General features: G+C 34.8%; 1 protein-coding gene across 3 annotated transcripts in view; it reads left to right on the top strand.

Moving 5' to 3' along the window:
* Positions 1 to 15,301, top strand: part of LOC117232198 (A disintegrin and metalloproteinase with thrombospondin motifs gon-1) — a 182,356-nt gene that overhangs the window by 46,900 nt on the left and 120,155 nt on the right. For all 3 annotated transcript variants that reach the window (XM_033491421.1, XM_033491431.1, XM_033491413.1), the window contains exon 3: positions 10,495 to 10,623. In XM_033491421.1, coding sequence (XP_033347312.1) covers positions 10,495 to 10,623 — 129 coding nt within the window. The remainder of the gene's footprint in view (positions 1 to 10,494; positions 10,624 to 15,301) is intronic.

Raw genomic sequence — 15,301 nt, 5'->3', positions numbered from 1 at the left:
TTCTGCTCGCGCGAAATGTTACAGACAAATGGAAACATTCAACGAAGGAATTTTGAAAAGAAGAGATACGAAGTATCGATCGATCGTCACATTTGGTTACGCGTGGTATTGGGTCAAAGTTCTCATTGTCCTTCAGATCAGCAAAAATGAAGTCACGTAGACGATGGAACTAACTGACGATTGGTTACGTTCTGAGAAGTTCGTCTTCCTTTTATCGCCAGTTTGTCATACAAAGCATCTATCAGTGTTCAGTGATGAGAATTGCTTGATCTTCCCCATATTCACGTGATCGACAACGCGTGTCGACTGGCTCGTATGATACAACTATGTATCGTCTGTCGCTCACCCCATATCCTGTATCCTGTGTCGGGATATCGGATTATCACGCGGTAAGCGCTTTTTCTTCTGCGGTTCTGCGTTGCCGCCGCCTAGTCCTTTTAGAATCGTTTTCTCATCGTGTGTCCCGCTTCGACTTCGTCGCCTGCCAACTACTCCGTATCTCGTTTCTCATGAAGTTAATGTAGTTTCTTTGCTTTATCTATGAGAAGCTTTTGCTACTGCAACTTGTAAGATTTTAATCCTTCCATTGCTGCAACTGGATTGCCACGACTTTGAATGTTCTCTTCGTCGAAATAAGAAAATGAATTATAAATTAATTTACGAAACAGACTTCGTATGAAAAATTTATCATTCACTTTCAACGAGATTTTCACATACCTTCGCGTATCCGCTTTATCGATATTTTATTGTTCTTTGGTTTGGATTTCTCAGCGTATTGAAAGCGTAGTCTAAATGTCGGCTGAATTGTGAAATATAGATGAATCTTGAGTTTAATGGGAATTCTGAATTTATATGACTTGGTAACTCCGTAGAATTTGTTAAATAAAAGTTACTTTTGTATTTCGAATAACTAAGAAGGTAGAATCGCGAAAACGATAAAACGATGAAATGTATAGTGAAAGGGATATCGAATTAGAAAAATTGCAGCAGAATCTACATATCAAAATTTGTTTGACGATTGTAAATCTTACATTTACTAGAAGCTGATCGAGTTTTGAAAAAGATCTGGGAAAACGATAAACACGGTAAAACACAAATCCACTTTTATCAAAGAATTGTAAGAATTCTAAATTAGGAATGATATTCCAGTAATATTAAAATCAGTAGTTCTCAGAAACATACCTGTAGTTTCTTTTTCTGTTTTGCTGGACACTGATATCCCATAAATCCCTGTCACTGCCGTTCGTGAGTCAAGGATCATGCGGTGTTGAAAGAGGCTTCTGAAATGAAAGCAGCAATAAAAAGGGTTAATTTTTACGAGTCGTTTAAGTGAAACGTGGTTTCACGGATGGTCGTCAAGGTCGTGTGAAAGAAAGGTCGAATGTCTTTAAAGAAAAGTATTTGATTTCTTGGTTGACCGCATATTTCTCGCGGCCGTAACACAGACCCTTCGTTCTTTCACGCGATAAGTTTCTCGATGAAGTGGCCTGCTTCCGGAAAGACTTGCACTTCGACGAAAGCCATTCTCCAATGATTCTTCGAAATTCAATTAGTTATTCTCTAGATTCTAATGATAATTACTTAATAAATACTCTATAACAATCCACTATATTATTTATATATGTATATCATCGACTCTCATATTATAAAAATTTTAATTTAATCCTCGTGGCGAATTTTTATTTTTATTCAGGAATTTAATAGGTTCAAGCACATAATTTAACGAACAATTGTACAGCGCAGGAAAGATATTCGGTAAATGATTTCAGGCTTTTTACAACTTTCCGAAGTTCTAAAATTACAGGGAACTTGGCATTACCGCGAAATACGTAAAATACAATAGAAAAGAAAATTTTAACAACGAAAGGAAGATTAATGAAAGGTGTAAAACGAAATTCTAACAGCCATTTCAAGGTACAAATATACCGGAAAGAATATCAACGATATAGCGAAACGCGAGGAAAGATAAGAAGCGTTAAGACTGAGCGAATTTTCCACAAGTGAAAATAGGCAAGGCAAATTAATAATAAATTCTCTTAAATGTAAGTGGCTTTTCAAGTTCTAAAGACGTTGCAAGATTCTGAGAGGCATATTATGTCAGAATTGTATTCGTAAACTATTCACTGATAATCTATGGTAACGCTTCGCATGACCTAGTCTCTTTAAACGAGATTAGCATTTCCAGCCCTATTAAATTGCCTACATACAGCTTTATTGATCTGGCTCGAGCAACGAATAATAGAGACATTGTATGGATCAGAGCCAATCACGTCGGCTAGTTTAGCCGTTTTACGATACGGTAGAATACAAATAATACGATTAAGTCAAAGACGATATCGCACCTTGTATAATTTCTATATACAGGGTGGTTGGTAACTGGTGATACAAGCGGAAAGGGGGTGATTCTACGCGAAAAAAGAAGTCGAAAATATAGAATAAAAATTTTTCGTTCGAGGCTTTGTTTTCGAGAAAATCGACTTTGAATTTTCGCTCGGTACGCACTTTATCGCGTCTCGTTATAGCGGATCTCGCTGTAGATTTTTAAAAAAATTAAAAAAAAATTTTTTTATTCTATATTTTCGACTTCTTTTTTCGCGTAGAATCACCCCCTTTCCGCTTGTACCACCAGTTACTAACCACCCTGTATATATCGGTGTCTTCTGGAATTGTTCGATTGCCCCGCAACATGTTACAATTTTATTTTTCACCTGGATGTTGTCCGATGCAACGTTTTATAACGCTTTACGTTCCTATTTTAAGTGGTGAAGTCGGAGAAAGAGAAGATCGAAGATCTTGTAAATTCAACCAACATGAAATTGGAAATCGTTCGTATTGTTATTATATCATCTGCGGCGTGAAATTGTAAATCGGATTGTAAGTGATCAGAATGAATTTCGAGTTAAATTCGAATCGATTTGAGTTGTAAATTATGGATCGCAAGGAGTTGATATAATTTGCTCTGAGTTATAGCTTGTAACGACTAGAGCGCGGATATTTATGCAAGTTCGTATTTTTACGAATATAATTTAAAAAAAGAAAAGAACGTAGCTTAGAGAGAAATTTATTTCATCTAATAAACATCCTGCTACACTTTGGATATTTCGTATATTTTATTATACTGTATCTGTATTATACTGTATTCTGTATCTACCATACGTTCTGTACATTTTTGCATCTTCAGATTTCTCACAAAAGCATAACTCACATTGAAGCGTCAAAGCATCGCTTCGCTTTCCAAGAAATTCACTAAACCAAACACTCGCACAATGCACGAGCGTCGTCTAATAATCATAATCGCTGCGCTTGAAACGGAAGCAGAGCTCCCATCCTCTATTAAGCGGAGGTCCACTGTCCGCGTATCTCTGTACCCGGTAGGCGAACAGCATAATCGCTGTGGACGCTGTCCTAGGCTCGCCGAATCCCTTTTTCTCGGTTGGATCGTAGCCGTGTGTCGTTATGCAATTGTACAATGCGCACGGTGTCTGTGTCGCCCACGCGTCGACATTTAGTAAGCGCGTTTAATCTCCTCGGACGTGACGTAAAGTCCCTTTGTTCCGCCACACGGTCCACGATACTAAGCGAGTGGGACGTCAAAATTTCTCCTCTCATTGTTCGGCTGCAACCGGCTTTAGGCTGCACGCTTAACGAGCCGCGGTAGCAAAACGTTTGATCATTATCTACGATGAAACTTTTGGGATAGAACCAGGCATCCGTGTTGTGTATAATTTCTTCGTTCGTTGGAATCGAGTTTACTTGGCCAAGGTTTGCTTCACAGAGACAAGATACTTACAATGCCTGGACATCTTTGAGACGTCCAAATTAGGTATAAAAAGCAATAACATTCCTAGTTTTTATAGGAATCGTAGACGAGTCTCGAGGGAAGGTAAAACGGCTTGGAATCGCGTCGAATAAATCGTAGAAAAGCTTGGTGTTTTAAATGCAGATTTGTAAAAAAGAGGAAATTGGTCGAGGAAATGTATAGGTTTCTATAATAGAAGACGAAAGAAATTTCTGTTCTATGTAAATGGATGAATCGAATCGTTTACGTGCTAACTCTATCGTAGCTTTAAATTTCCAAAAAGGTGTGAAAACATTCTCAGATATTTATCGATATCTTTAATATGTCTGAAACTTGTACAATTTTAATCTTTCGATAAAAATAGAACGGTGGAATTTCGCTCGAGCCTTCGACGAGCCAGTTTGCATATGAGCGTCGTGAAAGGTCAAAATTTCATTTTTTTTCTTATTGTAGCTGAGTCTTGAAAATCGTAGCAAATATTGTAATAGGTAATAGGTAAATCATATGATCGTCATTGCCATTTTTAGTTCGTCCAAACGAGTCTTCCTTATCTACTGGCAAGTACACGAACTACGTTTCATCGTGTCGCGAACAATGTACGAAACAATGTGCCAGACAGTCGTCTATAGTCTGTACGTGGAGACGCCGACAAAAATCGACCAGGTTATCGGTTGACCCGCGATTCTTATTTTGGCCGCGAATCGCGTTAATTAATTATACGAGTTAAACGATCGAGTATCTCCAGTTGCGACGTATCCGTCGATTGAGTCGCGTATCACAAACGTTTACGAGGATTATCTGCAAGTTTGTCCAAATATTGTTTCGAGGATGAGTTACGTTAGGTCACTACAGTTTATGAGGCATGTCGACGGGATCGTGAAATCGAAGATTTATGTTTCGTGGGATGTTATTGAAGTTTTGTAAAATTAGAATATAAGAATTAATAGGAAATAGGATATGATAAAGTACGTATTTAATATGTATGTAAAAATACGTTTTATTAATTTTACGAATATAATACATTTTTATGGCGGAGTGTACAAATTGTATTTTTTTTTCTTATAAATAGAATAAAATTATTTTACTGAACGTGACAGGTCCGTTTACTATAAGAAAAAATATAACAAGTTCCTAGAACGTGTTTTTGAATTACCGTCAGTGTTAATTAACTTTTGGATCCTTCTTTTTTGTAAAAACAAACTTCTCTGGTCGAATTAAAATATTTTTAAATAACAGATTCGATATTAATGTAATATTAATAAAATGCTAATGTAATAGCCTGTAAAAACAACATGCAATCGATGTGAAATAACAAACCAAATGAATTATTTAATGTTTCATTATGTTTACAATTAACTGGATATTTAGTAGTAATATTCACCCGTTATATATAATTTATTTAAGTAGGTAAGAAGGATTTGATTTATGATGGCGATAATGGAAAAAGTACTCTACTAAAAACCTGTTTTAATTTGCATTTCATGAATGAAGTATTACTCTAAGCTACCTACTAAGATTACGAAAATCGTGCTATGGAGTTATCCGTAACTATTGTATAATCAGGTACATACGCGTGTACAAGTGTCTTTAAGCCACTCAGGTCATTAACGAGGATTACATTGAACACAGAGGTACTTGATATTAGAAAGCTAGGTCGTTGCTACTGCACTTCTACCTCATTCAGACATTCAGTCTTTCACTGATTTTCTGTTTGTAATTGATCTTCCAATCTATAGAATTTCTTGTAATTTAATCCAAAAATTAAAATCTACAAAAAGCTGTCAATTAATAAAATATCATTGTACGACACGAATATAAAGAAATTTTAATTAGACGAATATATTAAGTTGTCCCAAAGGTTCCTTTCGTTTTATAAGGAAATAATAGATACGCAAGATTTTTTGTTTTATATTATTTTATTGAATTACGTATGTAATAGAACAAAATGTATCATACGTAATAAAAAAAAAAAAACGTGCATCTATTATTTCCTTATAAAACGAAAGAAACTTTTTGAGACAACGTGATAGAAAATTTTCAAATGTTTCAGATTATTTCATTCTCGATCTAGTCGATCAGTTTCCAAAATGGCACAAATATAAATAATTTTTCATTATTTCAAACGATATAGAGATATCAAAAGATTTAGATCACTATCAAATTATTTAATCTACAATAATGCAATATTTTCATTAATTCTTAGCAGAAACTAAGTAGAAACTCAGCAGAAATAAATTTTATTTCAGATCAGGTAATTTTCAAAGAATCTCAATTACTTCAGCTCGGTCAATTGATCAATTGTTCAATTGGTTTTGTTAAACTGCCACGAACACAAGCGAATTTAATTTCACATCAGATAAACACGAAAGAATCTCGATTATTTCAGACCACTCGATGCTCGACAATCCAATTCAAACACAAACAAATGGTAATTATTTCGAATGAGACAAACACCAAAGAATCTCGATCATTTCAAATTACTCAATTCTCGGTAATCGAATACCTCGGTAAATTCTTAAACCGCAGCCACACCTAATTAGTCAATAAAATTCCAAAAATTTCTCGACCAATGGAATCTCCTATTTGCATATAAAAAGCCACCGACGATTACCATTGCTAACCGATTTATCGATCTAGAGCTTTCAAGGAAATCTCACAAGCCGATCCCCATTAATCTTTCAACATGAGTGAAATATTCCACGATACACTTCCTCCTCGAACAAAAGTGCAGGGAAAATCTGCATCGGTGTTTTTCCAACTTCGAATGCCATCGCTAATCGTATACTTGCATCGTGTTCAGTCATCGCATTTTGCGCAATTAGATCGCACGACAGTACTTTGGACGTTCTCCATGCGACAGTTCTATGAAAAATTTACAGTACGAGACAAAAGTATCGTAGTTGGAATGTAGAAATAAGCAGAGAAATATTTCCGACGTTATTGAATAGACGGTGAGTCAATGAAAACGATGAAGTTCAGTATCTACTGATTTTATAAACAAATGTTTCAAGTGTAATTTATTGTATTTCAGATGGCTCATTGCATATATCATCTCTATATATGTATGCATTTCTATTCTTGTATAATATATGTTATAGTTCCTGAGTCATAAAAGCATATAATAGTTACTCATAAATGTTTATAATTTTCGGTTCTGTTTCAAACTTTATCCACGATAAATGACGATATTTGAACATCGTAATAACGCTAATGAAATTTCAAAATCTGTGCACACGTAATTTCATATCATAATAAAGGTGTGTAAAAGAATTGGAATATTTTGTCGAAGTATTTCAAATAATAAGAAATATGTGTGAGATTTTGTATATATATAGGCAACAAACGTACGAATACTTTTGTCTTCTACTGTACATGATTCCCGCGCCATTTTTCCAATTATCGGCCGACTAATCAACCTGACGTCTAATCAACGTCATGAAATTTCGTCTTCTCTTCCGTTCAATCGACGTGGTTATCTGAAAGCCAGGAAATCGCTTGTCGTTGGAAATCAGCTTAATGAGCTTGCGTAACACAGATCGCTTGTACGTGGATCTGACTGGTTCGCGGAACGGATGAATCGCTGATAGATCGAATGGCAGAATTTTTTACGATCGTTTGTTCCTCCTCTTCGTGTTTAATGAACGTCGAAGGTTGACGTTCGAGAAATTCGTCGAACGGATGAACCTCGCCCTTTTGCGGTTGTCTATGGGATCAGTCGTTCGGTTAGTCATTTAAGGTTGGGATTTTATTATCTACAATATAATTCCCAGACATTTAAACATTTTGTAACACTGATGATTTCAGTTACCATTTGGTTCTTTAACAGCCGGCAGATGTATTTCAAAATGGCATTTTTTCATCCGAGAAATAATTTTTACATAATTTTACGTATTTCATATTTTCGACGATTAACCGATTTGTTACTACGTTAGCACAGATAGATAAAATTTTGTCACAATCAGGACTCTGAGCATAATAATTTTTACGATACCTGATCCTACTACGCACAATCCTCGACAATTTTAACTAACTTCGTAACTGCAGATTTAGGGAAACTGTCGATACAAAATTGATCAACAATGTTTTTTCTGATATCGTTTTGAACATGGTGAATCATCGATAGAATTAAATGGACAGCATATACAAGATTCGTACTGGTCGTTGTTGGCCTCGGACGTATTAATGGAAGATTCAGCTTTGTTTCTTGCGATTTCGTTGCTGCTATTTTAACTTAACAGGAGCGAAGTGTTTGGATACTGAGATCAGTTTCTGTTGATGCAGCGTGACGAGTGCTTTAATCGAGAGCAAAAGTGCACAGTTGACGTGGCGATGGATATTGAGAAGCCTTCATAACGATATTTTTAATGTAATTGTTGGATTCTTCTTGAGAATGCGCGAATCGAGCAGACGAATGACGTAGAACAGAAGTTTATCGACAATGACGTTGAATCGTGCGATTTTGAATGAGAACATTTTTTCTAATTAATAGTTTTACACGCTGTTTAATTTTCTAAACATATGGCAAAAATGTATGCAGCACAGCTAATAATAAGTTTGTAGGAAAATTATAAAGTTTATTTTCTCGTCTATCTATCTGTGGTCGCTTGTACTCGTACGTTCATCTGGGTTATTTGTTCTTTTCGATGGTAGATCGACGATCAATCATTGACGTTGTAGAATCGATGTTATTATGTCAAAGTAAAAAGTTTTTCAAGTATCGAATATTCGAATAAAACGTTAATATAGTGACAGTGACGTTTATTTTCTAATATTCGACTATTACTATAATGCTGTAATTATTAATTCTTTCATCTAATTTATGTAAGTTTTCTTTGGGTTCGTCTTAATGTGACTTTTAGAAATCCTTTGTATCGTCTACATTTTTGTTTGATATTTATAGTTGCAAGAAATCTTTCGCTTCAAAATTTAGAAAATATGTAACACAAAAAAGGATTTGTAAAATTTGAACAAATATTTGTACGAATCCTTTTGCTTTGAATGGTATAAAAGTAACGTATCGTTTCTGAATGACTTCAAGTATTTATCGACTATTTGAAAGGCAAAGTAAAGAGTATTGAGAATTTGCAGCAAAGAAGCGAGTACTCGGATCGATTCCAAAACGCTCGATTGCGGTTTTCTAAACTTGCTGTGCAAAAAAGATACCACGATCAGGATAAATTCGGCGATTCAGCAATGTGTTGCGTTACAAGGGACAGTGGAGTGAACCAATTGGTTCGATATATCCAATGTTTATTTATAGTGTTTCGTTTATACATACGTATGACCACTCGAGTCTTTCGAGTGTCGACAAAATGAAGTCAGAAACCGAGTATTTATACTTTGATTATGTACTTAGCAATAAGTATTAGAGAAATTTGATCAGACTCGCGTTATTGTTTAAATAATATTCTGAAGCTTTTTTATTTAACGAAGAATCGTCTACATCTCCAAAAGATATAAATTTTCGCGATCTCGAAAAGTAAGGAACATCTTCTATTGAATGATGTTCGCTTGTTGAAATTCGCAAACTTTTTATCAGAGAAACTTTTACCGAGAGACGTGTGAAAATGACGCGAGTAGATGCAAATTCAAAATTCAAACTGAAAAATATTAATAACGATAGTACATTAATTTATTGCTAATAATAATAACGAAAATATGTTACAATTTTTATCCAATGAAGATCCCATAGTTTTCGACCATTGTAATATTAAAAAAAAGAAACACTGTCAAATATCCTTCAAAATGGAAACATTTCCTTTTCTCTAACCCTGACGTTAACAGAACCCTATAATATTTGTTAAAATATTAAATGAAGAATAATCATCAAACATCTTAAAAACACAAAATTTCTATATTTTTGACTGTAGTATTATATTAATAACAGATTTTCATCTATTGATGAAAATGACGCAATGAAGTCACACGTGATTCCGCAACCAGAAACGTTGCTGAACGGAGAATCCTCGTGCATCGTTCGAATGTCGCGCATGTGCGTCTCGATAGTCAAGGCTGATGAGATATCTGGAAATAATTTTGATTTTTCTTCTCGCGAGATGAGGGTCAATTAATCGATTCCAAGTAACCGCATTACGCAATGATCGTTGCTCGTCGTTCGCACGGGCGCCTTCTTTTTTCACGAGCTTATCGCACGAGCGCATGCTGTCTGACAGAAAGGAAAAAAAATACTCTGGCGATTAATTTTAATTTCAACAGCGAAACGCGGGGTCATCGCGCGAATTCCCGTTTAAATTTGTACCGTGATATCTTAATGCTGAATCGGCCTCGATAAGACAACCGTCGATCTATCGCCATGCAGAACGCACAACGTTCGATACGTTTGTTCATCTGGAATACGATGAATTCTCAGCCAGATATTATAGCTTGTAAAAAAACTGTAATTTCGAAAGTTTGAGTAAGATACGTTAGATTTTAGGAACTAAGCCGTACAGCAGAAACAAAGCTCTGGATGAGGCTTCAAATGTTTGAATAAAAAAGTACTGGGGTGATAGATTTTGAGATTGAGGAATGAAACTTAACAATTAGAAAAATAATCCAAAGTTAGAAAGGTATAATAATTGCTTTTTAGATTCTACTATATCTTATATACCTCGTAAGTTTAGAAACGTTAGATCTAAGCCGTTGAACGCGATTATCGAGCACTTTGCTTAAAATATTACGTTTGTTTGTTACAGTGATGTCGAAAGTGGAGAAATCATCAAAGAAGCAGAGTGGTTCTAAGAAAATCAAACTGTTTTCTCAGAAACCCGACTTGGAGTACATTCAATTGATGAAAATCAGTGAAAATCAATACGAGGATCCACGTAAGTTCATAAGAACGATTGTTAACTTTGTTTCTTTTTGAAAAACTTTTTTTGTTTACTAAAAAATAATCATACTATGGTAAAAAGTGGAAAATAATAGTTTATTACATTTTCACTGGTGATTATAAATTTGGAATTAGTTAAAAATTAGCTTTAAATAATTAGCTAATATCTTCCGTCATTATCAGTTATTAAAAATAAATGACGTAATTAGTGATATATATATATATATATATATATTTGAATTATTACCGAATTTAGGAATTTATTTTGAATCTTTTATTATTCTTTTCTCTAACAATGAGAAACATTACCGATGACCGCATTAAGATCGATAAGATTAATTCGATCATTGTCGAGACAGGAAGAACAGGAATAGTATGTTTATTGTTAAAACTGGCAAATACGACAAATTCGACTAGAATGAATAATTTGCGGAGTATGTTTGTTATCCAAGCTAGCAATAGGATCAGATCACTTGTTATTCAAAGTATCGACGAAATTAATTTAATTTTCAATACCAGTGTTTAATTATTATCGAAGCTAGCGATTTAATTATTTCGTGCATTCGACCACCATAAAACAATAGTAATATTCAACTCAAGAAAATTCTACGGTGTATTTCTTACATATTTTTTATGGCAAAAGGATCAGTTTCAAAGTATCACACTATTCGACATAAATTTATCTTTAGACTCGTTTCAAACTCTACCAATTCTGGTCTCGTTACACAGTTAATGAAATTTCGAAACGTTCCATATTTCGTTTTCAAAATAGTATAATGTTTTCGTGAAAGATCTCTTTGAATATTCGAATATAAACGCACACTGGAGGAAGACATTTTCGAGAATTATACAACGCCTAGTTCAACTTGGAGGTTTCCATAGTATCAGTCATCATTGTTTGAAGCCGTAGTTTGAAACCTGCCCGTTTGAAATGCAGGTCAAACGTCGGAATAAATTTCTTCTAAACAGAGATACGATCTAAACCCGGAAGTTTCGGCCCACGAAATTATGTAACGCTTTCCACGGATTGCGTGCAGGACACCGTTACGATGATTGTCAATAAATAAGTAGCATTTACCATTCCGGCATTCGCTCGCACCATTCTTTGCCATTACTCTGACACGGACTAACTGCAAAGTGTCACTTTAACGATGATGATGCTTAACACGCTACTCGAACCAGTTAGCAGATCGTATTTCTGGGTGAATCAGGAAAATTATAATTGTCCAGTGTCGCTTAAGCTTGCACGATGATGGCGTTAAACGTATTGCTGGAAACGGTGGATCGTATTTCTGGCAAGTTTATAGCAGTCGCTGAGAAATGGGTAAGGAGGTAGGTTTAACTCGTGCAATGGTGTTTTTAGGTGGCCATTAATCGTATAATACGGGATCTGGAGTAATGGGTATTTAAGTAAGTGAGTTTACTTTTGTTACCCGCATAGTAGAATAGCGTTTAATTGTCTTATGGATAATTGTGTAATTGCCTGACTACGTTCTTTGTTTTATTTTTGGAAAATTGTTGGTATCAGGATATGCGATTGATATTTAATTCATCAGAAAACGAAGGTTCGGAATTTTAATGGAACTTTTACTTCTTCGGATAATGTTACATTTTGAAATTCTTTCAGGTTTGAATTCTTCGAGTCCAGCGTCTCGTTTTTAAACAACTCTGTGTCGTCTAATTACTACGCGAGATTCCAAACTGCTAAACACCCTTGGACACTTGAATTGTTTATTTCCTTACAAACGATCTCTCTGGCCAAGTAGGTTGGCTCTTCTATAAATCATACAATATGAATAATTTGACAATGCTTGAAAATATTATACGTATACGTCGTCTCTAATGTATCAAAATTGCAGGAAATTTTTGGCAATTGTCATTATAAAATTTTGGCATTGTACAAGGCTGTCCTATTTGAATCGACTCTCAAATTCTGGCAAATTTGAAATATTTGTCGTAATAATTACGTATTTACGGGAGATTTAATAATTCTGCTGGACGATAATTAATGGAATGCATAGATCAACGAGTTGCATTCGATCCTTGGTATATTTTCCGCGTTTTAAATACTCAAAGAATATTTTCTGATTTTCCTTTTAACGAGGAGTTGGTTCTCGGGAATATTTTACGAACCGTTGATTACGCAAATTTATATTTTTATAACACAACCAGGACTCAAATAGAAATTCAATTAAAAATTAGAAACGGGGCTTAAATAAAAATTGGTTTCATCTTCTGAATATCGTAACTGATATTTGATTTTCTACGTTTCGTACATTACGATATGTTACGCACGTTTAAATTTTCCATAAATTCATAATCATGTACGGTCTACACGTTTGGTAGTCCACTACATAGATACCTGTAATAACAAGGAAACGTTCATCCTCGTTGAACGATCGTAAGGCACACAGCCGTTTAGATCGGGGTCATTGAGATCGTTGACTGGATCATCGATCCCATCTTCTCTGTACCGAAGACACGCGAGATGCGCGACAGAGCAGGGCGATTCAAATTAGCGCAATTAGACCGCGATGCGTTTGGCTACGTGTTCCGATGATGGAACGTGCACGCGTGATCCTCGAAGCGTATCGGCGTGTGGCCGTGGCGAACCGTGTACACCACCTTTATCAGGATCACGTTCGCCTCGTTAGGCTCTCGATTGTGCGAGACGAGCCGGCGCATACACGACGATAAAAAACAGACAACGCGAACAGAACCAGATATTTATAAAGAACGCGATCGTTTCGTATCGAACTGCGATCGCGATTCTCGGAAATGCGAATTAAATGCAATACCATTGCAGAGGGTGGTTTTGTCCGTGGCGGCCGCCAATCTCCAAAAGACTCCAAGCATTTTTGAAACCGTGGAAATTCGGATTATTTCGAATACAGTATAGAATCCCGTTTAAACGAAATTTTATAATATTATATCAATATTAATATTAATATTAATTAATATTAATATTATAGCTGTTTATAATTTCTTTCTTGTCCACATTGTGTGCTATATATGTGTTAGGTGTAAATTTGAAATTTCATTAGCATTGTAAAGAGAAACATTAGATTCCAAGCTTTTTTGAAACAGGGAATTTCGGATTATTTCGAATAGAGTATAGAATCTCGTTTAAACGAAATTTTATAATATTATATCAATATTAATGTTATAGCTGTTTATAATTTCTTTCTTGTCCACATTGTGTGCTATATATATGTTAGGTGTAAATTTGAAATTTCATTAGCATTGTAAAGAGAAACATTAGATTCCAAGCTTTTTTGAAACAGGGAATTTCGGATTATTTCGAATAGAGTATAGAATCTCGTTTAAACGAAATTTTATAATATTATATCAATATTAATGTTATAGCTGTTTATAATTTCTTTCTTGTCCACATTGTGTGCTATATATATGTTAGGTGTAAATTTGAAATTTCATTAGCATTGTAAAGAGAAACATTAGATTCCAAGCTTTTTTGAAACAGGGAATTTCGGATTATTTCGAATAGAGTATAGAATCTCGTTTAAACGAAATTTTATAATATTATATTAATATTAATATTATAGCTGTTTATAATTTCTTTCTTGTCCACATTGTGTGCTATATATGTGTTAGATGTAAATTTGAAATTTGATTAGCATTGTAAAGAGAAACACTTGTCATTGTAAAGAGAATTTGTAATCCGATAGTGTGACTTTGTCATAATATGAAGAATTAATTCATCATGCATTTATTACACAGTTACTGTGCTTGATTTGTTTCTATTTGTTCGTAGAGTTTGCATCATTATGCATTTACAAGCAAATGTTTGGTGAAATCTACTATTACATTAACGTGGATGGTTATTTAATAACGTAACGAGAATTCATAGATAGTGAACCCACACGTTTGTGCATTTATGGAAGAGAAAAAAAACTATGTTTAATTGAAAAGAAAGTATACGTTTTCATTTTCAACAAACGAATGAAAAATCACTGGAATGCATTACAATTACACTTTGGGTGTTACACAGTCTATGAAAAATTCAATTCTAAAAAAATATAGACGATCTATGTATATACAAAATATTTATTCAGAGCATGTTTTGTAAAACAAGATTCCTTTTTTTTCTTTTTGTAAGTTCCATTTTTTTATCTGTATCGATGAAAGTATAATCGCCCACTGTCTAATTATAAAACTGGTTTTAATTATGAAACTGTTTTCGTCATTCTCACGTCGTTTCATAAATTCCAATGGTTATGGTAACTTCATTCGCTATCTACGCCATAATGTACGCGTGTTAAGTGCGCCTCGAATACTCGAAATACAAGGTACGTGCTAGCTGGTAACTAGTTCATTTGTTGCTGGTAATCGATGACAGTCGCACGAACTTGGCAAAGCGAAGTGACAAGGTGCGTGACAAAATGCGTGACAAAATGCGCCTGTCGCATTCAAAACGTTCCTCTATACTGTACAACCTGTACTGTACACGGTTGGCATGGTTTTCTATCTGATTCCTCAACCCTCTGCAAACTTGTTTTACGGGAAAGGCTACTGTTTCATTAACTGTTTCCCGATCGCGTGACTATTAATTTTCGCCGATTATTTTTTCGCCTTAGGACAAAAATAAATCATCGATGCTGTTTCACCTCATAGCTCGTTCTTCGATACAACACGCAGTCTTTGAATTTAGTATC

Source organism: Bombus vosnesenskii, unplaced genomic scaffold, assembly GCF_011952255.1.
Source record: "Bombus vosnesenskii isolate JDL3184/JDL3185 unplaced genomic scaffold, Bvos_JDL3184-5_v1.1 scf7180000013263, whole genome shotgun sequence".
Taxonomy (NCBI): domain Eukaryota; kingdom Metazoa; phylum Arthropoda; class Insecta; order Hymenoptera; family Apidae; genus Bombus; species Bombus vosnesenskii.
This window is presented reverse-complemented; position numbering and strand designations above follow the sequence as displayed.